At 44.6% G+C, this 13,719-nt stretch overlaps 1 protein-coding gene across 1 annotated transcript in view; it reads left to right on the forward strand.

The window, feature by feature from the left end:
• The window catches only part of mmp11b (matrix metallopeptidase 11b), a 35,407-nt gene that overhangs the window by 17,422 nt on the left and 4,266 nt on the right, over positions 1 to 13,719 (forward strand). Inside the window, exons 3-6 of the mRNA XM_014142878.3 lie at positions 6,075 to 6,218; positions 9,652 to 9,785; positions 11,384 to 11,598; positions 11,838 to 12,042. Of these exons, the coding sequence (XP_013998353.1) occupies positions 6,075 to 6,218; positions 9,652 to 9,785; positions 11,384 to 11,598; positions 11,838 to 12,042 (698 nt within the window). The remainder of the gene's footprint in view (positions 1 to 6,074; positions 6,219 to 9,651; positions 9,786 to 11,383; positions 11,599 to 11,837; positions 12,043 to 13,719) is intronic.

Here is a 13,719-nt window from a genome sequence, read left to right on the forward strand (position 1 = left end):
CCAGATTTCTGGATAGGGCTGCGCTCAGATTTTCTTGCCTTGGCAAATCACACTGTTAAGACACTGATGCCTTTTGCAACCACGTACCTATGTGAGAGTGGATTCTCAGCCCTCACTAGCATGAAAACTAAATACAGGCACAGACTGTGTGGAAAATGATTTGACTAAGACTCTCTCCAATACAACCCAACATTGCAGAGTTATCTGCATCCTTTCAAGCACACCCTTCTCATTAACCTGTGGTGAGTTATTCACAATTGTTGATGAACAAATAAGGTTTTATATGTAAGATGGCTAAATAAAGAGCAAAATGATGGATTATTATTATATTTTCTGCCCTGGTCCTATAAGAGCTCTTCGTCACTTCCCATGAGCGGGGTTGTGACAAAAACTCACACTCATTCTTATGTTTAATAAATGTATCGCATAGTGTGTGTGTGGCAGGCTTACAATGATGGCAAAAACAACATTTGAGAGTGTGCTGACCCTGGTGCTAGAGAGGGGTACGCAGCTGGAGGTTGAATGTTTGAAGGGGTACAGGACTATATATTTTTTTATTAGTATTTTTTTATGTAAATCACATTTTTATTTGGTGTACCCCCGACGGGGTGCGCGTACCCCAGTTTGGGAATACCTGCTCTAGACATATCCATGCATTGCTTTTTCACTGGGATCTGCTTTTCCTGAGTTTGCTCTGGAATTTTTATACATGGCGTGCAAATTCAAGAGGTTATCACTGATATCTGTAGTTTAGCCAGCAAGGACAGAGACACAAATGCAACCCCTGTCACAGGAAGACTGGTTTACTTATACAGTACACTGGCTGGCAAAGGCCGCCACTGGCTGGCAAAGGCCGCCACTGGCTGGCAAAGGCCGCCACTGGCTGGCAAAGGCCGCCACTGGCTGGCAAAGGCCGCCACTGGCTGGCAAAGGTTGCTACTGGCTGGCAAAGGCCTCTACATTGTTCTGAATGAAAGGCGGGTAATGTGTACATCATATGTATCACGCTGGTCCCCAACCCAGCACCTCAGCTTATTTTATATGCTCAAAATCAAGAATCATTTGGGTTAGGCCACCCAGGTTACAGCTACTGAGAGGAGAGAGGAGCCTTTACACTGAAGCCAAAACTTCTAAAGAGACACAGTTCAGTGAATGATAATTGACTTTGTTGTAAAGGATAGGCTGCCCAGTCTATGTAGATGTGTATTCAGTGTTTGGCTGAGTTCATGTTTTTGATAGAATTTCAAACCAGACATGGCAGAAAACTAGGAGGCACTACTTCAATTTACTTTGGGATTTCTTTGCCTTTGAAGCACCTTTTGATTGACACGGTGACCTCGTGCCCTCGGGGTTATCTGCACTCCTCCCTGTGTTTGGACTGCCTCTCCTCTTCCATTAAAGTCAAAAGACGGGCCACACCAGACATTTGCCACCCACCCCCTCTGTCATTTGGAGTCGGGGGGTCGCGACCTGAAAAAACACAGCCATTTACAAGACAGTGTCAGAGCACTCAAGCATGTTACAGCAGAGCAGCCCACATGCTTCCTGTTGTCTCCACATACAGCTCAGTAGGAACAGGGCTGGAGAGGGGAAAGGTCAAGCTAATAGTTACTTCCAGAGGAGTGTTATCAGAAGAGCAACACTGAGTCTTTGTTACAGAAAGCTATTTCCTTTTCAGCACGACAGTAAGTGTCACTCGTATTTTTTTCATAAGTCCACTGTTAATACAGGCCCAAAACATTTCAAGATATAGGATTTCCAAGAAGCAAAGTGTCACTTGCCACATCATGATGATGCCTGTGGGAAGTGTCACTTTGCTTCTTGAAAACTTGACTGCTGACATGCTAAACATTTTTGGGACTGTATTAAAGAGATGCTCCGGTACTTTTGGATAATTTTTAGCCAGCAGTTCTGAAAGTAGCACTCATGAGCCAAAAAATTGCTTAAGTCACATATGTGCAGATATGTGCGCCACGTCATCTCTCTCTCTCTCTCTCTCTCTCTCTCTCTCTCTCTCTCTCTCTCTCTCTCTCTCTCTCTCTCTCTCTCTCTCTCTCTCTCTCTCTCTCTCTCTGCTGTGTCCACTGTGCCGTTGGGCCCGCCCTACAACTTCATTGGATAACGCTGGGCAGGCCTCTTGCTGGCTGTCCCTCAAATGTGAGGGGCTGAAGCTCATTGGCTTAAACTCAAATTGCTAGGGTGCTGACCCATGTGGAGGTAAAAATGTAGGAAACATGGCGCGGCACATCTACAAGAAAACAATTGCTTTCAAACTAGGGATTTTGTGGCTAATTGAGGTAAAGCAGTAATTCTGCTCAAAGCAGGATGTTTAAAAAATACTTTTTTTAGTTGTCAAAGTACCGGAGCATGTCTTTATCAGTGGACTATTGAAAAAAATACAGAAATATAGTTTTTGAGTGGATTTTTCCTTTAATGGCGTAGAATTGTTATATTATGTTGTATGAAAAGTGAGCTTATGTTTTCATGTGAAAAATGCCATATGTATTGATCAAGCGTAAAAATGCTGTGTATGATCAACCACCCTTCCCCAAACAAACACCAATATATTGCATCATAAGTCATCATTACTCATGATCCCTTTGAGGTAGCCACTTACTCAGTGTCCCTAAGTATAGCTTCATTGTCATTTTGCTGATTGTCAACAGGCACTGAACCTCCCGTGCCCTGCACTCCCTCTCACACAAAATCATTTCTGCACACACAGCTTTTCAAGAAAGGAACAAATAATTGTACGATTGTACAGTACTGTAGGGGTGTGTACTGTACTCTGCTGGCTCATCACATTTTTACCTCAGGAGACACACAACAGCACAGAGCTGGACCTGCCTCTTTTGGCCTGCGAGCCAGCAATCAGCACTGTTGTCCCCGCTCTGGTTCCACTCCTCTTTTCCCAGAGTGGCTATGGTGAGGGGGATCATTACCAGGCCAGCGTTTTGCTGCCTCCTCTGTGATGACTAATAATAACGGGCCGTAGCATTAGCAACACAGTGACTGTTCCACATTCTGGAACTGAACTCCCAGGGCACAGGTTTAATGGGTGTCTGCTGCAGGCGTCGGGGGCTGTGGTTAGAATCGGGCCCCGGCATGCATCCACCGTGGCAGGGTTAGGGAGGTTGTTGAAGTAGAGTAGGGTAATACAGCAACAGCACAAGGTTGGCCTCTCCTGTCTGGGCATGTATGTAGAGCCTCCACACAATGAGGCGCAATCCATTTCTACAACCCCCGCCCATTCATTATGAAATCTAAAATGAAGAATAAAAGTGATAGCCGCCATGGCTGGTATCCAGGGAGGCACCAGGGGAAATGTCTGCAGGGCAGGGGGGTAACGGATTGCAACAGAAAGCGGGGGGGGGGGGGGGGGGGGATTGTACTGGCGCCCACTGAGAAACCCATAATATGCAACATGAGACGGACATTGAGACTGAACATGTCACGGTTGTTTAAATGTCCTCCATGGGGTGTCGCCTGGTAATAACAAGCGCTGCCCTTTCTGTCTGTCAACGCCTGTCATAATAATGCAGGTCCTACTGGTTGGACGGACGCACACACAACCTCTGTCAACTCAGCATTCAGCCTTGCTGCATGGTAATCCACAACAACTGTGAACAAGTTAAAGTTATGTTTCTATGTACTGCACATTACCTATGCCTTGAATAAATGAAGTATGAATCCAAATACAACAGGTGTACCCTTTACCGTGAAATGCTTACTTACGAGCCCTTTCCCAACAATGCAGAGTTAAAAAGTACGAAAATGTGCAAATAAAAATAGAAAATAATAACGAGGCTATGTAGAAGGAGTACCGAGTCAATGTGCAGGGGTACGAGGTAGTTGAGTTAATATGTATATGTATGGCTATATGTATGGCTATGTAGAAGGAGTACCGATCAATGTGCAGGGGTACGAGGTAGTTGAGTTAATATGTACATGTAGGTAGGAGTAAAAGTGACAAGGCAATCAGGATAGATAATAAACAGAGTAGCATCATTGTACGTATGTGAAGAGTGTAAAAATGTGTGTGTGGCGTCAATATGCATGTGTGTGTGTGTGAGCATGTGTGTTTGTGTTGGAGTGTAAGTTATTTATTTTATTTTTTCGTTTAACTTTTATTTAACTAGGCAAGTCATTTAAGAACAAATTCTTAAGTATGCGTGAGTGTGTGGGTAGAGTCCAGTGAGTGTGTGGGTAGAGTCCAGTGAGTGTGTGGGTAGAGTCCAGTGAGTGTGTGGGTAGAGTCCAGTGAGTGTGTGGGTAGAGTCCAGTGAGTGTGTGGGTAGAGTCCAGTGAGTGTGTGGGTAGAGTCCAGTGAGTGTGTGGGTTAGAGTGCAGTGAGTGTGTGGGTAGAGTCCAGTGAGTGTGTGGGTAGAGTCCAGTGAGTGTGTGGGTAGAGTCCAGTGAGTGTGTGGGTAGAGTGCAGTGAGTGTGTGGGTAGAGTCCAGTGAGTGTGTGGGTAGAGTCCAGTGAGTGTGTGGGTAGAGTCCAGTGAGTGTGTGGGTAGAATGCAGTGAGTGTGTGGGTAGAGTGCAGTGAGTGTGTGGGTAGAGTCCAGTGAGTGTGTGGGTAGAGTGCAGTGAGTGTGTGGGTAGAGTGCAGTGAGTGTGTGGGTAGAGTCCAGTGAGTGTGTGGGTAGAGTCCAGTGAGTGTGTGGGTAGAGTGCAGTGAGTGTGTGGGTAGAGTGCAGTGAGTGTGTGGGTAGAGTCCAGTGAGTGTGTGGGTAGAGTCCAGTGAGTGTGTGGGTAGAGTCCAGTGAGTGTGTAGGTAGAGTGCAGTGAGTGTGTGGGTAGAGTGCAGTGAGTGTGCGGGTAGAGTGCAGTGAGTGTGCGGGTAGAGTGCAGTGAGTGTGCGGGTAGAGTCCAGTGAGTGTGCGGGTAGAGTCCAGTGAGTGTGTGGGTAGAGTCCAGTGAGTGTGTGGGTAGAGTCCAGTGAGTGTGTGGGTAGAGTCCAGTGAGTGTGTGGGTAGAGTCCAGTGAGTGTACATAGAGTCAGTGCAAGAGGGTCAGTGCAAAACTAGGTCAATGCAAATAGTCCTGTTCACAACTGTTCAGCTGTCTTATGGCTTGAGGGTAGAAGCTGTTCAGCCTTTTGGTCTCAGACTTGGCACTACGGTACCGCTTACCGTGCGGTAGCAGAATCAGGTCTATGGCTTGGGTGGCTGGGGTCTTTGACAATTTTCCGGGCTTCCACTGACACCGCCTGGTATAGAGGTTCTGGGTGGCATGTAGCTCGGCCCCAGTGATGTACTGGGCTGTCCGCACCACCCTTTGCATCCGCCTTGTGGTCAGATGTCAAGCAGTAGCCATAACAGACGGTGATGCAGCAAGTCAAGATGGCAGCTGTCAAACTTTTTGAGGATAGGTATAATTTTTTTAATGATTCTGCATAAAGAGTGTTGGTTGGTTAGTTGGGTCAGTATGCAAGCAAGCACCTATCATAGTCTTTGTTCATGTTGCTGTATACTTAAGTTTATTACTCTTTTGTCGCTGAGAATTTTCCTGCATTGCAGAAAATGCAACTTGTAGTGTATTTGACTTGTGGTTTCCACTTGAAAATTTCAGACTTGATTTGCCCTAACAAAAAATGTATCAACCCCTTCAAAAATGTTCATAATTTATAATTCACATAATAATTCACATTTCCTGTTGCTGTAGGATTATTTACCTTCTGTAGCACACTGGTTCAAATTAAGATTCTACATCTGTATGATTGAACCATGCCATCATGGTGATCTGGCATTGTGCAGACAGTTAATCCATACAACCCATTCAGCAACATATTATATCAGATCCTTTTGTTGATGTGGGACGTTTGACAGCTCCAACCCACCAGTCAAGCTGGGTGGCATTAGACTGGGCCTTGCACCCACTTTAGAGAGGCTTCTTTCTCACAACAACCAGATTATCCTAGACCAAGGTCACCCCGTGGCCCATGAAGCAACTAGAGAAGGGTGGCACTCACTTTGCCCCCCGCAAAAGAGGATTATGGGTAGAACACAGATGGCGATCGCGCTGGTGGTTTCTGATGTGTGTGTGTGTGTGTGTGTGTGTGTCTCACAGGATCATGCGCTTCCCCTGGCAGTTGAGTAATGAGAAGGTCCGTCACATCTTGCAGGAGGCTCTGCGTGTGTGGAGTGAAGTCACACCCTTGAAGTTCAATGAGGTCAGCAGTGGGAGAGCTGACATCATCATCGACTTTACCAGGTAATAATCATACTACAGGTTTAGGATCTTAATTTGACCAGTATTTTCGTAACAAAATAGATCAACGCTGGTAGACGAGAAGCAGGTACAGGGAGTGAACTTCTAATTAACAATGGACAAAAAACAGGACATGACAGCGTCTGGACATGAACACATAACGACATTAATGCAGACACAGGGAACAAACGAGGGAGCAGACAGTTACAGACAGGGCAATCAACAAAGGGAAGGACTCCAGGTGAGCCCAATGAGCGCTGCTGCGCGTAATGATAGTGACAGGTGTGTGTAATGAAGGGCAGCCTGGCGCCCTCGAGCCCCAGAGAGGGAGAGCGGGAGCAGGCGTGACAATTTTAATGTTTAGTTTAGTCCATAATGTGGCTTGGTCGATGGTTAGACTATTAGCTGGCCATAATTAGGCTACATGAAAAGTGCAATACTGTAAATATAACAGTGTGTGTTAGTGTGGGTTTTCAGTGAATTTATGTAAATCACAAAGCTCATCTGCATTTCCTGTGGCGCAGAACACTCTGAGAACCTGAGGCAAGCTTGGGATGAACTCTATTTCAGCTCACTTATTTCAGAAAATCTATTGAAATTCCAGTCATGCACTGGAAAATGTCTTGTTGATTTCTATTCGTTTTTCAATGTACTTTCAATATAACAGCATTACTGGTCATATGACTCAGTGTGGCCATCATCAAAATTATTGGTATGTCTTGTATCACTTTCCTGACTCACTCAATATGTCTGTGTTTATCTGTGAAGCACTCAACCTTTACTATAAATATTACTAATGCTAACACACAGGACATCCTATTTCATCTGTCTAGTGCTTCTTATCAGGTTCATCTTGTTGACTTAGAGAGTTGAAGTTCTCATCTTATCAGACAAAAACACAAGGACCTTTTCAAAAGAGAAGTTGAGGGATTAGCGTTGATGGTTGTACAGATAATCAGCTTTGCTGTTGGACATTCATACAGCTATGTTCATGGCTTGTTATCTGTTAGGGAAAGAGGTGGGAAATAAGGGAGTGGTGTTACAGCTAGTACAGGTGTAGCATTTCTCACAGGCCAACACTAGTGTTCAGTTATCTCGGTCCAATCACCAACCTTGAGGGCAATTTCTATTTACTCAATCAAATCTAAAAATGTGATGCAGGTGTGCATGAATTTGTGAATGTCCATTTATCTTCAAAGAAGTGTAATTCCTGAATTACATTTCCTAATTTGGACCCTGAACTCACCAACTCAGTTAAACTGAGTTGAATTGACCCCAACCATGCCCATCTCTCATCCATGTCTATAATAAGCCATGCTCATGGACGAATCACCCCCCCCCCCCCCTCCATCCTGAATGCACTTGAATGTTACAAAGCAGGACTTGTTTGCTACGGATTATTTGAATGAAAATCCTCAGGGCACATTTCTTCGACTCTCAATGGATTTGTTGTGTTGGCATGAGCACAACAGCATCACATTTCCTTGTTTTAAATGACTGCAGCTTTAGAGTATCCACCTACACACCAGACCTATATACATGTTTCTTCTCTCAGACGATACTGTATCCGCCCTCGAGACCTTTGCCTTTGTAAGTAGAGATTAACTGACGTTCTGTCTCATCCCGCTGCGGAGTTCATTTTTCCAAGGTAATGTACAGAACAGAGGTGTTTATCCTGCTTATACCAGTTGTAAAATAAAAAAATACTAAAGGACATATTTACCGGAAGAAATAACATGTTTTCGTAGATATTACAATTTTTTGGTCTTTTTTATAAGTGAATTCATACTTTCTCATCATTTGACCCTACGTTAGTTCTATCACTATGCAGGCTGGCAACATTAATTGGATTTAATCGCTGTGGTATGAGCCATAACTCAATGCCCCCACAGTGTGATGGGTCTGAGCGATGGCATAGTTTAGGACCTTGCACCTTATATCAAAAACATGCCTCAGTAATGACATGATGTTCAGTTACTGTACTAGGTTGGATCTTGACATTGAGAGGGTTATGGAGCCCCAAGATTTATTATAGACCCAGATTTTTTACTGTCTGCAATGACAGCATTACTTTGATTATTTACTGTACAGAAGGTCCATGGAGCCTACTTGAATATCGGAGCAGAAAGGAAAGGATCAAATGTCAATTTCCCCTTTGAATGCATCTTCATTAATGTTGAAATGGATACATGGATGCATACCTTGTATATAAGCAACAGTACAAACATAATAACAAACATATGGGAATCAGATTTGTAAGAAGCCCATAAAGCAGGGTTCCCAAACTGGCGGCCCGCGGTTGGTTTTACTTGGCCCCCCAAGTTTTCTGAGCAAAGAAAATGTATATTTATATATATTTTTTTTATACTGAACAAAAATATAAACGCAACATGCAACAATTTCAACAATTTTACTGACTTACATTTCAAATAAGGAAATCAGTCAATTGAAATAAATTCATTAGGCATGAATCTATGAATTTCATATGACTGGGCAGGAAGCCCAAACAGTTGGGAGCCAGGCCCACCCATTGGGGAGCCAGGTCCAGCCAATCAGACTGTGAGGTTTTCCCGATAAAAGGGCTTTATTACAGACATAAATACTCCTCAGTTTCATCAGTTGAAGAAGCTGGATGTGGAGGTCCTGGGCTGGCGTGGTTACACATGGTCCGTGGTTGTGAGACCGGTTGGACATACTGCCAAATTCTCTAAAACGATGTTGGAGGCGGCTTATGGTAGAGAAATGAACATTGAATTATCTGGCAACAACTCTGGTGGACATTCCTGCAGTCAGCATGCCAATTGCACGCTCCCTCAACACTTGAGACATCTGTGTGACAAAACTGCACATTTTGTGTGACAAAACTGAACATTTTAGTGTGGCCTTTTATTGTCCCTAGCACAAGGTGTACCTGTGTAATGATCATGCCGTTTAATCAGCTTATTGATATGCCACACCTTTCAGGTGGATGGGTTATCTTGGCAAAGGAGAAATGCTCACTAGCACAAAATGTGAGAGAAATAAGATTTTTGTGCATATGGAACATTTCTGGGATCTTTTATTTTAGCTCATGAAACATGGGACCAACACTTTACATGTTGAGTTTATATTTTTGTTCAGTATAGAATTTTCATAGTTTGACATAAAAGACAGTAAAAACACCAGGAAATCAGCTCCAAGTTTTCTATTCCCAAGTATTCCCACGCATAATAGAGAGACGTGATCGTATACAAATCTAAGCAAGGTTTGAAATGATCTGTTTGGGATTCTTGCAGTCAAATTGCAGTCTACAAATTATTTGTAATTAAGTTCCGGGCCCTCCGACCATCCGCTTAAGAATAAAATTTGCCCGCAGCTGAATCTAATGCCCTAAAGAACTTGGTCTAAAATAAAATGGCTGACCACCCTGCCTTGTGCCTCTGTGTTTGTTGTGTAGGTACTGGCATGGTGACAACCTGCCTTTCGATGGTCCTGGAGGCATTCTGGCCCATGCTTTTTTCCCCAGAACTCACCGGGCAGGCGACATCCACTTTGACTATGATGAGAGTTGGACAGTGGGAAACAGCATGGGTGAGTGAATAGCAGAAATAACCTATTTAATTTACCGGTCTATAGCAGTGGAGGCTCCTCGCAGGAGGAAGGGGAGGACCGTCCTCCAGAGTGAATTTAATAAAAATAAAAATAGTGAAACATTAAAAAAGATACATCTATACTAAATATGTTCACGTCACCAAATAATTGATTAAAACGCAATGTTTTGCAATAAAGGTGTACAGTAGCCTCAGCAGCAGTTTGTAGGGTATCACCATGGTGTTGCCGGAGGACAGCTTCTGTCCTCCTCTAGGTACATCAATTTCAATACAAACCTAGGAGGCTTATGGTTCTCACCCCCTTCCATAGACTTACACAGTAATTATCACAACTTCCAGAGGATGTCCTCCAACCTATCAGAGCTCTTGCAGCATGAACTGACATGTTGTCCACCCAATCAAAAGATAAGAGAATAAATCTAGTACTGAAAGCATAAGCTACTGCTAGCTAGCACTGCAGTGAATAAAATGTGGCGAGTAGTTGACTCAGAGAGAGAGAAAGACAATAGTTTAACAGTTTTTAACAAATTTCTTCCAAAATTAAAGAGAAGCAAGAGAGCGAGAGAGAGCTAGCTATATTTGGTTGTATTATTTTTTTACTTTCACTTAGCTAGCAAATGCAGCTAGCTAGTTTAGCCTATTCAAACACTCGGCTCAAACAGAGAGGGATGCTATGTTTACTAGCTGGCTATGGCTATCCAACACTGGAACTCTTCCAAGTAAAGGTAAGCTTTTGGTTTTATTAATTTATGATTGTAGTGGCTAATGCATTAGTTCTAGTAGCTATGGTGACTATGACGTGGCAACGATGTAGGCTGTGTGTCGCGTTTAGCGGTCATGATATGAAGGTTTGGCTTGGAAAGGTTTTTTCGCCTGGTCTACAAGGGAAGGGAAAAGGTGAGAGGAGGAGAGCACGTAGATAGTAGTGAGAAATAATTATATATACAACGAGCAAAGAGATCATGTTGTTTTTATGTGGCTGCTATGAAAGTGAATGTGTTTGTGTGTGATCAGGGGTGTATTCATTCCACCGATTCTATCGAGGATAAACATTTCTTAAACGGAAGCAAATGGAACGAAACGGGGATAAACGTACCTGAATTTTTCCAATAGAAACTCACATTAGCAACTCTTGGACTAATGATTACACCCTAGATCAGCTAAATGCAGGCAAGGCGATTTTGAATGTGTCAATGTCTGTCACTTTGATTACTCAAAATTCTCTCGACCTGTGCACCTACACTGTAAACTTCCATTCATAGGCTAGGTTGTAGCTACCTCATGATGGATATAGGGAAAATGTGAGTATCATGTAGTAGCCTAAACCTATCGATGTTACATTGAGCTGGGTGAATGGAATAAGAATGAGAGTCATCCAATATGCTGTAATAGGCCATCTCATGAAAAACATGATCGTCCTCTCTCATCTTAAACAGCACCGGTCTCCAGGTAGTAGTTTATAAGTGAAGATACTGAACAAACATTGCTAAAGATACTTGCCTAAATCTTGCTCAGGCAAGTATGGTTGATGCCCTCTGTCTCAATGTCACTGACCCTTGTCCCATGGTGGTCCTGCAGGCACGGATCTCCTGCAGGTGGCGGCCCATGAGTTTGGCCACGTCCTCGGCCTCCAGCACTCCCTGGTCGACGGAGCCATCATGTCCCCCTTCTACAGCTTCTCCTATCCCCTGGAGCTGAGCGACGATGACAAGCAGGGCATCCAATACCTGTATGGCCCGCTGCGAAAAGCCCCGCCTGTCATCACAGAGACCAATGAGATAGAAACCACTGTGGTGAGGACTGAATATGACAAGAAATGAATAGAAGTTCAACTTATCAGTGAACACATCCATTGTTGGGAGCAAATAGGTAACAACTGGAATATTAGTAGGTTAATACGCAATGCTCGTTTCAGTGACTCAATTTGTTGAGATTGAAGAAAGTTTCCAGGCTGAGTTGAGATTCCGCCATTTAGATTTTGCATGACATAACCTGTGCTCACTCTGTATCTTTCTCCATGACTTGGCCACAGCCGGACCCCTGCAGGACTAACTTTGATGCCGTGTCCATGATCAGAGGGGAGATGTTCTTCTTCAAGTCCCGCTACGTGTGGCGTATCCGTGATGGCCAACTGCAGGCAGGGTACCCGGCGCTAGCAACACGCCACTGGAGGGGGATCCCCGACAACATCGATGCGGCCTACGAAGACAAGACTGGAAACAGCTGGTTCTTCCAAGGTGGGTTCCACCATAGAAATAGAATACCTGCCATAGTCTGGGGTTTTACCCATTGTAATGTGTATTTCTATGGGCTCCACTGCTCTGCTGGTAGCAGTTGATTTTGAGCTCTGATATTTGGCAGGCGTGGTAAGGAGTACAGAAGTAGCTCATCATAGGGCAATGTGTCTAATTGTTTTTAAATTAGCTATTTTTATGACAGGACAGTTCAAAACAGACAGGAGAGGCCCAAAGTGAGAGTCAAACCCCTGTCGCCAGCGCGTATGTGTGGTCCAGAGTCGGGACCTTAGAGCGCAGTACCAGACTCTGGCATGTTGGTAGCAGTTCCGAGTGGGACCATAAGTGTTTCGCTTTGAGACAGCCATTTTTCTGAAAGTCAGACACAGGAGACTTCTGAGGGGAGGACGGCTCATGATAATGGCCAGAACAGAGCAAATGGAATGGCATCATACACCTGGAAACCATGTGTTTGATATATTTGATACCATTCCACTGATTCCGCTACAGTCATTACCACGAGCCCATTCTACCCAATGAAGGTGCCACCAACCTCCTGGGAAGTCAGGTTTGGTCAAACTTCTAAAAAGAAAGAATTTGACAGCAGATCACCAGAGGGGTAAATGTAAAGTGATATTAGTTGCTTCACACAAACAATCCACGGCTTAACGACTCTGCTCTGGTTTAGTTTATTTAAACAGCGTTGATCATAGTGATGACAGATGGCAGAAACATGGTCTAGTCTTGCAAGGGTGTATAGTGTGTGTGTGTGTAGATATACAATTGTCTGCGTGTGCATGTGTGCAAAGGCGTGTGTGTGTGAGTGCGTGTATGTGTCTCTTTTTGTGTCTGTGGATGTGTGTTTTTTTATTGGTGTCTAAACTCTCCACCTCCCACCAGGGCTCAGCCAGTGTTTGGGTGGGCCAATTAGGCCTAGCAGTTAGCAGAAGCTCCTATAAGCACAGCAGCAGCAGTAGGGAGAGAGAGGAAACAGCAGCAGTAGGGAGAGAGAGGAAACAGCAGTAGGGAGAGAGAGGGAACAGCAGCAGTAGGGAGAGAGAGGAAACAGCAGCAGTAGGGAGAGAGAGGAAACAGCAGCAGTAGGGAGAGAGAGGAAACAGCAGTAGTAGGGAGAGAGAGGAAACAGCAGTAGTAGGGAGAGAGAGGGAACAGCAGCAGTAGGGAGAGAGAGGGAACAGCAGCAGTAGGGAGAGGCACTCCTAGAAGTAGGGAGAGAGAGGAAACATCAGCAGTAGGGAGAGAGAGGGAACAGCAGCAGTAGGGAGAGAGAGGGAACAGCAGTAGTAGGGAGAGAGAGGAAACAGCAGCAGTAGGGAGAGAGAGGAAACAGCAGTAGTAGGGAGAGAGAGGAAACAGCAGTAGGGAGAGAGAGGAAACAGCAGTAGTAGGGAGAGAGAGGAAACAGCAGTAGGGAGAGAGAGGAAACAGCAGTAGTAGGGAGAGAGAGGAAACAGCAGTAGGGAGAGAGAGGAAACAGCAGTAGTAGGGAGAGAGAGGAAACAGCAGCAGTAGGGAGAGAGAGGAAACAGCAGTAGTAGGGAGAGAGAGGAAACAGCAGTAGGGAGAGAGGGAACAGCAGTAGTAGGGAGAGAGAGGGAACAGCAGTAGGGAGAGAGAGGGAACAGCAGTAGTAGGGAGAGAGAGGAAACAGCAGCAGTA

This window comes from Salmo salar, chromosome 01, assembly GCF_965601325.2.
Source record: "Salmo salar chromosome 01, fSalSal1, whole genome shotgun sequence".
Lineage (NCBI taxonomy): Eukaryota > Metazoa > Chordata > Actinopteri > Salmoniformes > Salmonidae > Salmo > Salmo salar.